Source organism: Ananas comosus, linkage group 7 (genome assembly GCF_001540865.1).
Source record: "Ananas comosus cultivar F153 linkage group 7, ASM154086v1, whole genome shotgun sequence".
Lineage (NCBI taxonomy): Eukaryota > Viridiplantae > Streptophyta > Magnoliopsida > Poales > Bromeliaceae > Ananas > Ananas comosus.
Window position 1 is genome coordinate 6,315,527 of NC_033627.1, and position 15,016 is coordinate 6,330,542.

General features: G+C 39.2%; 2 protein-coding genes across 8 annotated transcripts in view; both read right to left on the bottom strand.

Moving 5' to 3' along the window:
* The window catches only part of LOC109712862 (insulin-degrading enzyme-like 1, peroxisomal), a 107,471-nt gene extending 101,969 nt beyond the window's left edge, over positions 1–5,502 (bottom strand). For 3 of the 7 annotated variants that reach the window (XM_020236651.1, XM_020236650.1, XM_020236649.1), the window contains exons 1-6: positions 5,248–5,500; positions 5,057–5,132; positions 3,191–3,258; positions 1,979–2,070; positions 1,819–1,892; positions 1,685–1,728 (exon numbers count right to left, since the gene is read on the bottom strand). In XM_020236651.1, coding sequence (XP_020092240.1) covers positions 1,685–1,728; positions 1,819–1,892; positions 1,979–2,070; positions 3,191–3,258; positions 5,057–5,132; positions 5,248–5,370 — 477 coding nt within the window. In that variant the 5' untranslated portion in view covers positions 5,371–5,500. Of the gene's footprint in view, positions 1–1,684; positions 1,729–1,818; positions 1,893–1,978; positions 2,071–3,190; positions 3,259–3,370; positions 3,456–3,534; positions 3,595–5,056; positions 5,133–5,247 lie in introns of all 7 variants that reach the window. The other 4 variants (XM_020236653.1, XR_002216988.1, XM_020236652.1 and 1 more) reach the window with 4 other exon arrangements.
* The window catches only part of LOC109712820, a 69,452-nt gene continuing 59,862 nt past the window's right edge, over positions 5,427–15,016 (bottom strand). Inside the window, exon 7 of the mRNA XM_020236587.1 lies at positions 5,427–5,563. Coding sequence (XP_020092176.1) covers positions 5,459–5,563 — 105 coding nt within the window. The 3' untranslated portion in view covers positions 5,427–5,458. The remainder of the gene's footprint in view (positions 5,564–15,016) is intronic.

Consider the following 15,016-nt stretch of genomic DNA (forward strand, 5'->3'; position numbering starts at 1 on the left):
TTTCTGCAAGCTCTGATTTAAAAAAAAAAAAAAAAATTGAGCCCTTCTGGGGAAATCCCTTTTTAAATCAGGTCTGGGGCATGAAGTAACAGCATCAATTAAAATGTTAAATCAGGATTGCAAAATATATGCAAACATTAGACAATTTATTTCAGACATTGTGGCTTTCCTTTTATTTCTTTTGAATATGCCACCAAAGAGAGAACCAAGCAACAGACTTTTTAAGCGTGATCAAGTATTGTAGTGCTTCTGTGATGTGTCTATGTGTATGAATTATTGAGGGAAGAGGGATGCAGTATCCAGTTCTCCACAATAGCTTTTTCTCACCAAATTGCATAACGATAGGGCCCATTTGGTACCCAGGATTGGATCGGATAGGATAAGCTATTAGAGTGATGTCAAAGAAAGAAAAGTTTTTGCGATTCAGAGGTGTTCGGGTATCACAAAGAAATGGGATGATCCAATGGTGTATCACAAAACTTTTTTAATCTAATCCCGTTCAATCCCAACCTCTCAAGGGTGATTCAGAATTCCCATCCGAACAAGATAATTTGACTTCACTGAGTTAGATAATCCCAACCTTCCGACTCCTGAGGTCTAATCTTCGTTCTCTCCCAACATCGTTAATCTTATCCTATTTAGTCCAATCCTCCAAGCCAAACAGGCCTAAAAACTATAAGCGTGACTAGGTAACGATGACCGTTGCAAATTATGTTGAAAAATGTTCACTAGTTTATGGTCTTCGTGCTGCAACCAAGGATTTAACTGCCGTGACACAGGGACGTGCCAAAAACTTGCTAGGACAATACGGCACTGTGCGTGCCGCGTCATGCCGATGCATGTCGGTCACAAAAAATACATGTGTGCCGACCATAATGGTATGAAATATTTATTTTCTTTAGCAACAAAATATTCTAATTATTTATTATGTACCTTTATTAAATCTTTTGAACTTTATTGAGAAAATTACATACTAATTTAAAGAATAGAGGGTTTTGAGCTGTGCCATCGACACGGAGGCAGTATCGTGCCTTATCTTGTTGGCACGATACAACACGGTAGATACGGCCCGTGCCAATAGGTACTTAAATCCATGGCTGCAACTTCAATGTCTAACAACAAAAGAAACTTTACATAGAAAATAAATGTTTTCTTTGCGCATCCTAAAGCAAATATTATCTGATAACAAAATGGCAATCAGCTCTATTAAAACACTAGGACAACAGATTAATTTTCTATTATGTGGCTTAATTATCTTTGTTCCCGTTAATATATTAAGACCAACAGTTTTCAAGCTTGTAGTTTGTATCTATTTCAAACTTGGCATAATATGATTCAGCCTTGGTAACACACAAAAATTTGACAAGGCATATGTTTCAAAATCTTATCAAAAAGCAATAACAAGAAGAAAAGGTGGTAGTTCGAGAACTGCTCCCAAATCTCCCTCAAGTTCATTTATGCCGTTGCATGCACAGTTGCGCACTAAACAAACAAATGGCCTCTAATCGGTATGATGATGCAATCGAGACAAACAAAAAATGAATCCGCTTGAAATCCAACAGACAGAAAGTGTGTAACAAATTAAAACTCTCTTAAAGGAATTTAATCAAATTGTAAAACTACAAGAAATCATATTTCAATAGCATTACTATTTTTTACTACATATAAGGTACGATAGTGGTACCTGATTCATCCTCCAAGCATCAGATAATAGATTTTTCTGATTCTCTGATTAAAAGAGAATACATAGTAAGAAAACATTCACAAATACTAATCAATAGAAGTCGCTTAACGTAAAAGACGAAAAGAGGTATTTACCAGAGTCAACCGCTTTTATTTCCCTAAGAGTAGCATCAGAAGACATTAACGGCTTGATAAAAAACTGTGCAAATCTGAAAAGAAAAGGAAAATTCAGAAAGACCTAGTTCAAAAAATAAGAGAACACGCTAACAATAATAGAGGTAGATTACCAACTTACCTATCCAAGGCATCGTCCAAGCAGTCAGCATTGATATCAAAGTAGAAATTTGTATGCTCAGCAGATGTATAGGCATTAGTGGATCCTCCATGCTGATTGTCCAACATGCCCAGAAACGCAGTCAGCCAATATAAGTTTCCCAAAGTTAATAGCAATAATGGCAATACCTTCATTTTTCACATAAAAACAACATACTAAACTAATATACCTTAGTGAGATACTTAGACAACCAAATTTAGCACCAATATTGCACTTACGAATAGAATGACAAAATGATGCATGGGCAACAAGCCTTTAGAGTGAATAGTTTTGCTTCCAAATAGGTTTAGTGGTGCATATCAAAAACGATGAGGCGGATGATCAAATTGAATGGTTTAAAATTGATTGGGGACCATTAAATCATTCCCACTATATGCTAACACACCCTCCACTTCTCCACCCCAACCCTAACCCCCCCCGGCCCCTTTGGGGCATGGCCCAACAAGAAAAGAGAGGAAAATACACACTAACAAAGGTAGAGAGAGAAATCTGAGCTAGCATAGCTCAAGGAACATTTGGAGCACAGTACTTCCTAAAGAAAGTCAATCTTAAATCATCAATGTTCAAGATCAGCTCAACTACAAATAATCTAGATATTTCGGCCACAGTACTTCCTTGATAAAGTCCATCTCAAATAATCAATGTTCAAGATCAACTCAAATATAAATAATCTAAATTATCTGGAATGTGCATGAATTAAAATTCAGTCTTTTCAATGCCATTACACGAGTATGCATATGAGTGTGTGCACCCACACACACACATCCACCCGCATGGAAGATAAATCCTTCAATTAGATTGGAAAGAAACAGATAGCATGACAACTACAAAGTTATACTATCACTCTAAATGCTAACAAAAGATGATAGCCTAAGCGATAGCCTAAGCAAGATAAGAGAAAAGGGCAAGATGGGTTGAGAAAGAACATGCCTTGTACATTAATAAGCACAATAAATAACTATTACTAAAATTTTGAAGTTTGTTGACAATCTATGGGATACATCTTGGCAACAAAGGTTGCAAATCAGATGAAGAATAAGAAATCAATCTTCTCTCAAAATTTTCAATGATTGAATATGGAGAGGGTAACAAAAGGTGGAAACAATGTATATCATGACCAGCAAAATGTAGACAACTAAAAAGACATTGCATTTTAAGCGCACCAGGAAATACCTCTGTGATATATTTTGAGTAACTATCTTCAACTGGATATTTCTCACTAGCATAAAATAGCATATGTTCTGCAAGAAAGACAATAGAAACAACTTGATGTAAAACTAGTATGAATGAAAAGAAAAGATGTTCCAGTACATTAGGCCTGACTAACGCAAGATCGGGGAGGGAAGCACATACACGGTCTTGCTCTCTTATCAGAGAGTTTATCTCTATTACTGAGGCCCACATCATCAACAGCCTTAATTGTCACACTAATTGACACCTTCAAATGACAAAATAAAGAATGACAAGCTGCAATCTAAGATAAAGAAAATGCTTCTTAACCTTTCAAGTGTTCATACCTAAACTCCGAATAGCAATATGACATTATCCCAATCCTCCAGAATCTACTTTCTTTACATCTGAACAAGCAAAGAAAAGAACACAACTATTTGCAACTCGATGTAAAGGAAAATTTGACGTTATAACCAGATTTTCAAAGAAATACATCAAAACCCCTAGTTAAGGCAGATAAACATGAAGACAACAACACACACACTACCTACCTTATCTCATCTCTCTTCTACCTCCCAGACACCAACATTTGTTCCCCACCCTGTCTACTAAAGTTTTAGCTCTTATGCCCTCAACCCTTTGTAATAACCCAGCCACCAATATTAGCAACTTGCCGGATCCAATTTGTTGGCCCAAAATGCTTAAGCCTGAGTTATTTAGTACTAGATTATATACCAATGCACAATCTTTTTCTCATCCAATATGGAACTATTGGGATGTCACAAACTTTCCATGTCTACTCCCTAATGTCTTCATCAAGAACAATCGCTCACATAATACAAGATCACCAAACAATGGAGGTTTGGCAATCTAGCTCTTGTACCCAACCTACAAATACTAGCAGCTTGTTGGGCCCAAGCTACTAGCCCAAATGCTTAAGCCCAAGTTATTAAGTATTAGAGAGCGTAGTACTTCCATATCCACACACAATTTCCTTCCAATCCAATATGAGACTATTAGGGCGTCACACCCTTCTTCCCCTACTCCCAATATAATGGTGCCCCACAGCACATTCTCATCCACTACTAAAGCAAATTGCTATCTCCATCTTTCAAGATGCATCACAAGGAACATTTGGTTCCGCCAAAACTTTGAACTCAAGTCAATTTATCAAAATTTATGGAATTCCAAATTGGATTCTGCCCGAATGGGTGCTTGCACATGGTTCCGGCACAGAGCTAGATCTACTTATTGATGCTTGCAAATAGTTTCTTGCATACCCTCAAAATTCCATGGCTTCTCCATAGCATCCAATCGGCAACTTGGGAGGATTACTCCATAACATTGCAATTTCCTAGATTAGATCCTTGAGGACAAGGATCATTTGAAGGCGGATTATAATGAAGAAGGGGGATTGTAATGAGTTACAATGCTCAGCTACTTCTCTTAGTATGAATAACAGAGGAGGTAGGCAATTACAGGGCAGATTAGTCAACTGGAGCTCGACGCGCTTCTATCGAAGGGTATGGACTGTTAAGCGTTGTGGGCCTTAGACATTAGGCCATCTCCTACACTGGGCTATTTTGTTTTTCTTCATTTTCTCATTACATATTAATATTTCATTGTAAATGGATAGTATAGATAGATATATAGTAATGTAACAGGACTTATGACGTTGATGATAATGGTTACAAACCCCATCTGATTTCAATCCTTCTTCTTCTTCTCTTTCTCTCTTTCTCCCTATTCTCCCTCCAACTTCTTGTATTCCAATCCTCGTCCTAATCTCAATCCTCTACTCCCAATTACCCGAGCAAGCAGGATATTACACACTTATGAAAGAGTTGTAGACAAGACGAAACCACTTACCAAGAAAGTGCGCCAAACCCTCCAAACCCTCGGGATCGCAGAAGTAGCCGATAGAAACATTCATAGAAGCAGCGGCCTGAACCAAGCAACACCACAAAATTTTTATCACAAACAAACCTAGAAACCCTCGTGAAGAAAATCACCCAGATCACATGAAAAAAAAAAAAAATAGTAGAGAGAAGGGGATATACCTTGTCGGTATCGGGATCGCTAATGAGAAGAACCTCCAAAGAATTAGAGAGGATGATTCTTCGGTATTCGCGCTTATCCGTGCGGGGTTTGATGATCTCCACCTCCGATATCCCCACCGCCATTTTGCCGCCTCTGTAAGTTCTCTCCTCAAATGTATTTTCCAACCTAAACAATCGCTATGGATGGATGCCCTTGAGGCCTTCCAATGGGTTAATGTGGATTCTCTAGTAGGTAAAGATTCACGATGGGAGACACTCGGTTGCCCACTCGTAAGCAAATAAAAAAAATGGTTTGTGGGTCCGGCAAGAAGTGGAACTATGGAAAAAAAAAAAAAATGTTAGATTTAAAAAAATAATAATCTTTCAAAATTAATAAGGGTTAATTATACGGTAGCCCCAACCTTCTCATCAATTTTCACTTGAGTTCCCAACTTTTTTTTTTTTTTTTGTAATTGAGTCCCTAGCCTCTTGATTTTATTATAATAACATCCCAATCGATAAAAAAACTATTAAAATTAATGGAATTACCACGTCTGCGTCTATTTGGCAACCTTTTGTATATCAATTTAGTTCCCTAAACTTTGCACATTTTTTATTTTAGTCCCTAAAAATAAATTTTCAAAATTTTAAATTTAAATTCAAAAATAATATTAAAATTAAAATTTTAAACTAACGAGAAATTAGAATTTTGAATTTGAATTTAAAACTGAATTAAAATTTTGAATTGAAATTCAAATTTTAAATTTAAATTTTTAATTGAATCTAAATTTTGAATTCAAACTTAAAATTTTGATTTTGATTTTGATATTTCAATTTACATTTAAAATGAAAGTTTTGAAACCGAAATTTAAATTTAAAATATGAATTTAAATTTAAAATCAAATCCAAAATTTGGATTTTAAATTTTAAATTTGAATTCAAAATTTAAATTTGAATTTAAGATTTGATTTTAATTCTAAATTTGAATTTAAACTTTGAATTCAAATTCACATTTTGAATTTAAAATTTTAAATCAAAGTTTGAAATTAAATTAGAATTTATAATTCCAAATGTGAATTTGAATTTAAAATTTAAAATTAAAAATTAAAAATTAAAAATTAAAAATTAAATACAAAATCAAAATTTAAAATTAAATACAAAATCGGAATTTGAATTCCAATTTAAATTTGAATCCAAAATCAAATTTTAAATTTTTAAATTTAAATATTAAATTAAATTTTTTTTTGAATTTATAAATTTAATGGGTTAATTACATCATTGGTACTCAATCTTTGCACCGTTTTTTAATTTGGTCCCAAACTTTTTTTTTTTGTAATCCGCTGACACAGTGCAACCGTGGCGCTGATATGGCGCCTCTGTGGCGCTGACGTGGTGCTGACGTGACATTTTTCTTCAATTTTAACAGTTATCTAACGACTGGGACTTAATTGAAATAAAATCAAAAGATTAGGGACTTGATTGCAAAAAAAAAAGGTTGGGGACCAAATTAAAAAATAATGTAAAGGTTAAGGACCATTGGTGTAATTAACCCAAATTAATAATTTGATGAAACGATCTCATTTAAAATTTATTTGAGCAAATAGTTATATACTCACATGTCAGCACAAGCAAGGTAAAAACTTAGCGACGAGCTATTTATTGCTTTTAAAAAAAAGGATAAACAACTCACCACATTTATTTTTTCAATATTTGAACCGTAGCTATGAAACTTAGAAAAATTACAAACCTCTTTCCTTCGTACTTTCATGCTCAATAAATAAATTTATAAGCAGAAAAAATTCATAAGTACATGAAAAATAGTGACACATTTATTGCTTAATAACTAGGGTAAATAGTTCAGTGCTTTATAAAGAAGCGAATGACTCACCACTTTTAAAGCAGTTCATTACTCATCGTTTTTACTTTAGTTAAAGGGAGTTCGGTTTCGTGTGAAAGCTATTAAAAAATTATCTTCGACTCCAAAAATAATTGTTTAATTGTTTAGGCTATTGTAGAACTACTTTTAACATAAATTGGTTTTACAAAATTTGAAAGAACAAAAAAGAGGTGTTTCTGCATTCTGCGAAAAATAGCAGAAAATGAAAACTTCCTCGAGCAAAATATCATGGTGCACAAGTCTATTATAGCTATTCTCACACAGTCCATGATAGAAGTTCAAATCCTCGTGATTGGGATCATATAATTACTACCAAATATCACGTGCAATGCGCATCGGGAAAAAAATAAATTTAAAAATTCTCAAAAGGCCTTTTTCATAAAATTTTCAATAATTTTGCACGTTTGCAAATCTAGTCCACTTTTTAGGATTTTGCACATTTGATCTATTTTTCAAAAAGATGATCAAGCTAACCCTCTTTCAAAATGCATAAAAATCTAATTAAGGCATATGATCAAACAAGTCGAAGGCAAATTTTGATTACAAGCTTCTGTTAATGGAGCCCCTTGACAGCGAAGCTGATCTCTTTCCCAAGGTTCTACATAAAAAGGCCATAAAGAAAGCGGCACCGAAGGGAGAGGAGCCCTTAAGGCTCCAACTTTAAGCCATTCCTTGTAGTACAAAGCGAACTGAGAGGTTTCCACATCCATCCATTTGATCATTATAACCCCTCCTCAAACCCTTGATCTATTGATCTCCATCCTCCAAACCCCATCCTCGGATGATCTCCACCTCCTTAGTGTACCAAATTTTGAGATGAAGCAAATTGGGGAGGAAGAAGTGGTCCCAAAGATCAGGGAGCAGGGATTTGCGCGCAATGTAAGGAGCTTCGATGAACACCTTGAGGAGGTGCTGTGCCGAAACCCCATCGTTGCACTCGATCTTGTAGATAATAAAGAGGTAGAGATCGGCGCTCGCTGCATGGTGCGCGTTAGGGACGCTGCAGGTGAGCACCACGCACGCTCTCGATGCGGCGGCAAGTGAAACAATGACGTTGAGCAGGCGCACCGAGTTGTGCAAAGATCGGATCTTTGCATCCCCCGATGCAACTATGGCGGCGGCGGTGGCAGCCAATCCCACTCATCAGCGAGCCGCTTGACGATGTTGATGGCGAGCTCAAGGTTCGTGAGTGCGGGTGAGAGGTCGGCGAAGGCGGGGCGGGTAGCAGCAGCATATTTGGCGCGGAGGCCGCGACAGAAGATTGGTCTTTAGGAATCGCCCGGCGTAGCCGGAGAAGATGACGGTGATGACACACGTAGCCTCCACGTCGATAGGGAGGTCGTCGTCCTCGCCGCAGACGGGGAGGGACGTGCCGGCAGCACCCAGAAGTGCGGGGTGGTGGTTGATGTCGGAGTGGGGAAAAGGGGGTTTGGGTGTTTCAGAGTTGGGTTGCACCTGAGAGGGAGTGAAGCGAGGCGGGGCCGACCGAGCGACGAGGGTGAAGCACCTTGTAACACACTGGACCTTTACAAATTGCGAGGTTCGAGTGAGGAGATGTGTTTCGAGCTTTTTCACACTTGGTGGAGGGTCATGGAATGCTTTTCGACCTAAGAAGTTCGAAAACCTGAGTTCTGGTCTAGTCCTCAGAGTTTTTACTCTCGGGGATCGGTCCCTGATAGGAGAGACCGGTCCCCCAGTGAGTAATGTTGCGGCAGCCTTGGTAGACCGGTCCCGAGCAGGGAGAGACTGGTTCCCGAACGTCGGATTTTCGGGGCAGACTGAGAGACCGGTCCCGAGTGGGGAGAGACCGGTCCCTCTGGGCGAAAACTGCCCAGTCCGGGCTGATGTAAATTTGAGTTTTTGAGGGGGCCTCTTTGGATTTTGTTACACTAGATGGCATATATGGCCACCTCTTCTTCTCTTCTCCCTCATTCCACCATTCCATTTGCTCCTAGAGAGAGAAGAAGAAGAAGGAGAGGAAGAAGAAGAATGAGAGAGCTTGTTGGAGACTTGGAACTTCACCCACACCCTCTCTTCTTCCTTTTGGTGGCTTGGAGCTTGAATTTGGAGCATAGTTGAGGAAAGATCTTGGAACCTAGGGGGTCTTGAACCTAAATTGAAGCTTCTAAGAGGTAAGAAACTTGTTCTTTCTCCGAGATTTCATTATTTGAAGGTTTTTAGGAGATGGAACCCTAGAATGGGATTTTAGGGTTGATTTTGGGATTTTTGATCTAGGGCTTTTGAGGCTCAATTTCTTGGATTGGAACCTTCCTTTGGGTTAGATTGGAAGGATCCTGGCTTTCTTTTGGAGCTTGAGGGAGATTTTCTACGCCCTAGGTGAGATTTTAGCCCTTTTGCCTTGATTGTTAATGTTTGAACCTAGAGTTGTTCGTAACGCTCGTGTATCTCTTCGCTCATTACTTTTAGGGCATTTTGAGACTCGTGGACAACTCCGTTCGGCGAAATGAGGGACTACGCGGCGGTTCGGTGGGTTTGACCTAGCCACACAATGAGAAAATCTCATTTGTGATGATTTGAGTATCGTTAAATGATAAAGCATGCATAATCATGTTAGATATATTTATTATGAATTTTAGAATGCTTAACATGCCTATGTAATGTATAGTAAATTTTTGGACCTCTATGTGATAGAGTGCATGCATGTGAGATATAGCATTCTAGTTGAGATTTGGAACCATGATTCCTATTATGAAAATGAACATTACTTTCATGCATTTAACCTTTATGCCCAATTGTGACATTAGGTACTTTGGAAGCCTAGAAGGCTTGGGGACTTAGACTATTTGAGAATTGGGCCAATGTCATAAAGAGGCATTGGGCCTGAGCTTTAGTGAACATTGATATTAATGTCTTAATTGGAATATGAATTGGGCTTTATTAGTTGTGGTGCTTAAGTGTCATAAAGAGGCACTAAGCTAGTGGGTGTTGGGTTATCACATTGTGACATAGAGCTAGACCGTTGGGTTACTAGTAGCTACTGCGATGTTTGAGACATGAGAGTTGGATACTTGAGCTTTGACTACGCTTGCTTGCCATTTGTGCTCATTCGCACATGCTTGTGAAGATCGCTCCCTACAAGCCGGCACTCCGGAGCTAGCCTACGCGACCTATGTTCGCTCGTGCGGTATTGAGAAGCCTGCGGGGTTGAGTGGGATAGACACATTCCAAGAGTAGGAATGTTGGGCTACCACATGCACTTAGGCGGCACAAGCTGGATACCTTGGGTAGGTCCTGAGGATCAAAATGGCAACCTAAGAGGGGGGGTGAATTAGGTTTCTAAAATAAAAATCCAAATAATCAAGCAAATTAAAAGCCCAATGCAAATAAAAGAAATGCAAACTCGAAAAGCACACGATCAATTTGTTTCGAGGTTCGGCACTTTGCCTACGTCTCCGCCAACTTCTCAACACTCGAGAATGTTGGATCTCCACTAGATGATGCTTTTGCAGGCAAGCACCAAGCCTTCACATCAACTCCTTCTTCTTTCAAGCTTCAAGATTTTGCTTTTCTCTCTTTTTACAAGATTAAATCTCACTACAAGTTTCACTCAAGTTTAGAGAGAGAATTGAGAGCTAAGAGTATTAAGATCACTGAAGTTTTTAAGCTCAAATGAACTATCAAGTTGTTACTGAGAGAGGCCTCAATATCATCTATTTATAGCCTCGGGCAGCCTCTGTCGGTTGCACTTTCGGGCGCCCTAAAACTATTTCCGGGCGCCCAGAAGTTTGTGCACGTCAGCTGCCTGTCGGATCACGTGCGCCGCTTTTCTTGACTTTGTATGTTTGGGCCGTCAAAAGTTCTGGGCGCCCAGTTCTCGAGGGACATCTTTTCTGACACGCACAGCTTTTCTTGACTTCGTAAGTTCTGGGCCGTCAAAAATTGTGGGCGCACAAAACACGAGAAACCGCTTTTCTGACACGTGCCGCTTCCTCTGGATTTGGGCCATAAGAAATTGTGGGCGCCCAGATCTCGAGGGACAACTTTTCTAACATGCGCCGTTTTTCTGGATTCGAGCCATCAAAAGTTGTGAGCGCCCAGATCTCGTGCTGACTTCCTTGCAAGACAGCCCAGATTACGTGCGCCGCTGCTTCCGTAAAATCTGGGCGCCCAGATTGCGCGCTGATATGCAACCTGTCAAGTCAAATAGTCTTGATGTTTCTGGATCACCCGAACAGCAAACAGGGAGGATCCAAAAGGTCTCAAAAGATTCGGATCCACTTTAGGGCGCCGAGAACAGGGTCCAGAATTGCAACTTTACAGAACACAGAATTTGAGCAATTTTTGAATATTTAAAAGTCCTTTTCACCTAATCATAAATTTAAAAATTTGTTTAAGTGATCTATAAGGTGATAAGATGAATAGTTTAAACTTAGCTCAAAGTTTCTCACTCTAATCATAAAGCATAATATTAATCAAATTAAGAATGGAGAGAGTGAGTTTGTCTATTTGACAAAAGAAGCAAACACAGCTTCAAGTGGTGAAGCTTGGTGCTAGAATATTGCCCATCTTGAATCCTTTTTGAAGATAGAGAGATCTAAAACACAAGACTCAAGATAAAAAGATTAGTCCAATAATCGTGATTATTTGTTATCATCAAAATCTAATAGACGATTAGGGCCACTAGGCCAACAATCTCCCCCTTTTTGATGATGACAAATAATGTGATATAATATCCAAATGAGTAGAGAGTAAAAGAGTAGAATACTCCCCCTAAATATATGCATATATTTAACAAGCATAAAACACAATCATAGGCATAGCATATATCACAATAAAAGAAGTAAGCAATCATGTAGGCAAATGTCAAAATATAAACGAGATTCACATAGCCTAACATAATAAAACATAAGCAGCATAATAAACCATAAGCATAGCATAGTATATCACATAGCAAGTTCTCCCCCTTTGTCATCACAAAAAAAACATAAAAGGAGACTAGCAAAAAGTGGTAGAAACATAAGCTAATCATCATCATCATCATCCTCTTCATCGTCCTCATGATCCGTAGGCGGAACTGGTGGAGGCATAGAGGAGGATGATGGTCGATCAACGTGGGGTCCATACGCGGCATAGAAGGCACTAGAAGGTCCAAAGATAGAGTCCATGTATGCCTTGATGCCGGAAACATCCGTCTGGAGAGCATGCATATGGTCTTCCATCCTATCAAGTCGATCAAAAACCTGGTTTTGAAAATCCATAGGTGGAGGAACATAGGGCGGAGGCACAGCAGGGGGTGGCTCAAATGGTGGAGGAGATGCTCGTGGCGGCGGCTCAACCGGTGGAGAAGGTGCTCGAGGGGGCGGCTCATAAGGCATAGGATCATCCTCGGCGTCGTCAATGTCATCACCATGCTCGCTAGGCGAATCAATCACATGTTTCCTTACCCAAATGCCATGACGATTTTTCTTGAAGCCGAGAGTGGAGAAAGTGGCTGTAGAAATGGCAGTGGGGTACTTCATCGGCCTTACGTCAGAAAGATCAAATGACATGAACTCGAGAACAGCGGTGAGCAAAGAGCCATATGGAAGTGAGCGCGAGGGATGAGAAATGGCGACGGCCATGTGGCGAATGATGATATACCCCAAATTTACCCGGATCCCCGCAAATAGATGATGAAGTAGAAAAAGATCCATTTTTTGAACAGCGGTGTGGTGACCGTCGCGAGGAAGAACTACTTTAGTTAGTAAAAAGTGGGCGAGGCGGTGAGGAAAGGAAAGATGAGAGCAATCTTCTCGTGAAGTAGATTCTTCACAAAGAAAATGATTGCGGAGTTGCGCCTCAGAAAATGCAGGAAAGTTCCAAGTGTTGGTTTGATAATAGCAAACCCCGTCATTAGGAATGTTCAAAACAGTGTGAAGAAGGATAGGAGTGATGGCAAAAACACGTCCCCGGAAGTGGGAAGTAATAGTAGTATATACGGAATTAAAAGTGGCATTTGCATAAAAAGTCCTAATTAAGTCCAGATAAAAAGGTCGTGAATTTTGAATAAAGAAATTCCACCCAACTTGTGTGAGCTTATCCAAAAGTTCATAACAATCAAAATTGAGATGATGAATATTACGGCAAGGTTGAACGGGACGACCTAAAAGATATTTATCTTGAGCCTCTTTAGATACAAAGTTAAAAGCATCAAAATCTTCATTTTGATCATATCTATGTGAGGGAGATTCTTTTCTAGATGCATTTTTAGTTCTAGGCATTTTTTTTTAATTTTTTTTTTTAATAATCTGAAAGCTAGGGTTAAAAAAAAAAAAATCAAAATACAAGATCTAGGATGCAATGGGAAAGATCATGGTAGAAGAAAAGATTATGTTGCATAAAATACAAGAAATCAGTAAAAAAATATTTGGGGTGAACAGCAAAAAAAAAAAGAAAAGAAAAAGAAACTAGGGTTTTATGCAAAATAAAAAAATGAGCAAGATGGAAGATCAGTGACAAGGTGCTAGATCTAAGAGAAATAAGGTAGATGACAAAGATTAAGGTGCACAAATGACAAGAAATTTGTAAAAAAAATATTAAGAGAGGAAAAGCATGGATTTTATGAACAGCAGGAAAAAAATAATAAAAAAAATACCACAAATGGAAGAGGAATGAGAGGAAATCTCAGCTTTGGAGGAGTTTTGGGCGGATTTGAAGTGGGCTGGGCGCAAGATCTGGGCGACCGGACGGAGAGGAGGAAGAAGAAGTGAAGAAAAATGGAAAGTGGGGCTTGTCGGGCTGCTGGGGACGACAAGGGGGCCCGTTAGCGGGTTTCAGGCGCTCGTGCGGGTCGGCGTGGTCGCCCGGATCCACAACCCGGAACTCGCCAGGGCGGTCAAAGCGGCGCGGCGGTCAAAGAGGGTTTCGGGCGCGAGTGCGGCTCGGATCGATTGCCCAGATCCGCAACCCGGTTACCCGCCAGGGTGGTCAAAGAGGCGCGGCGGTCAAAGCGGGTTTTCGGGCGCGGGTGCGAACCGAGTGGTCGCCCGGATCCGAAGCCCGTTAACCCGTTAGGTCGGTCAGACGAGGCACCGCGGTCAACGCATGTTTCGGGCGCCCTGAAATTTTCGGGCGACCGGAAATTTTCGTCCAGAGTTTCCACAAGGCAAAAGGTTTTTTTAAAAAAATAAAAATAAAATAAAATAAAATAAAATGCAAAGCAAAAATAAAGACAAAATAACAATCAATCAAAAAGAAAAAAAAAATCAAGCAGATAAATCAATCATTCCCAATTCTCTTCTAAGTTGAGTGAACCTATCCTCACTAAGTGGTTTAGTAAAAATGTCCGCTAATTGATTATGAGTGTCCACAAATTTTATAGTGACATCTTCTTTTAGAATATGATCTCTAATAAAATGATGTCTAATTTCAATTTGTTTAGTTCTAGAATGTTGAATAGGATTTTTAGATATGTTGATGGCACTAGTATTATCACATTTGATTGGAACTTGTTTTTGATGTACTCCAAAGTCCTCAAGGGTTTGTTTCATCCATAAAACTTGTGCACAACCCGCCGCGATATACTCGGCTTCGGCGGTTGAAAGTGCAACCGAATTTTGCTCTTTCGAAGACCATGAGACTAAGGAGTGACCAAGAAGTTGACAAGTTCCACTCGTACTTTTTCGATCAACTTTGCATCCGGCAAAGTCGGCATCCGAAAAGCCAATGAGATTAAAATTAGTGCCCTTGGGATACCATAAACCTAAGTTGAGAGTCCCTTTAACATATCTAAGAATTCTCTTTACAGCCACTAAGTGTGACTCCTTAGGTTGAGCTTGAAACCGAGCACACAAGCAAACACTAAACATAATGTCCGGCCGACTCGCGGTAAGATAAAGTAAACTGCCAATCATACCTCGGTAGAGTTTGATATCAACATCCTTGCCTTTTTCA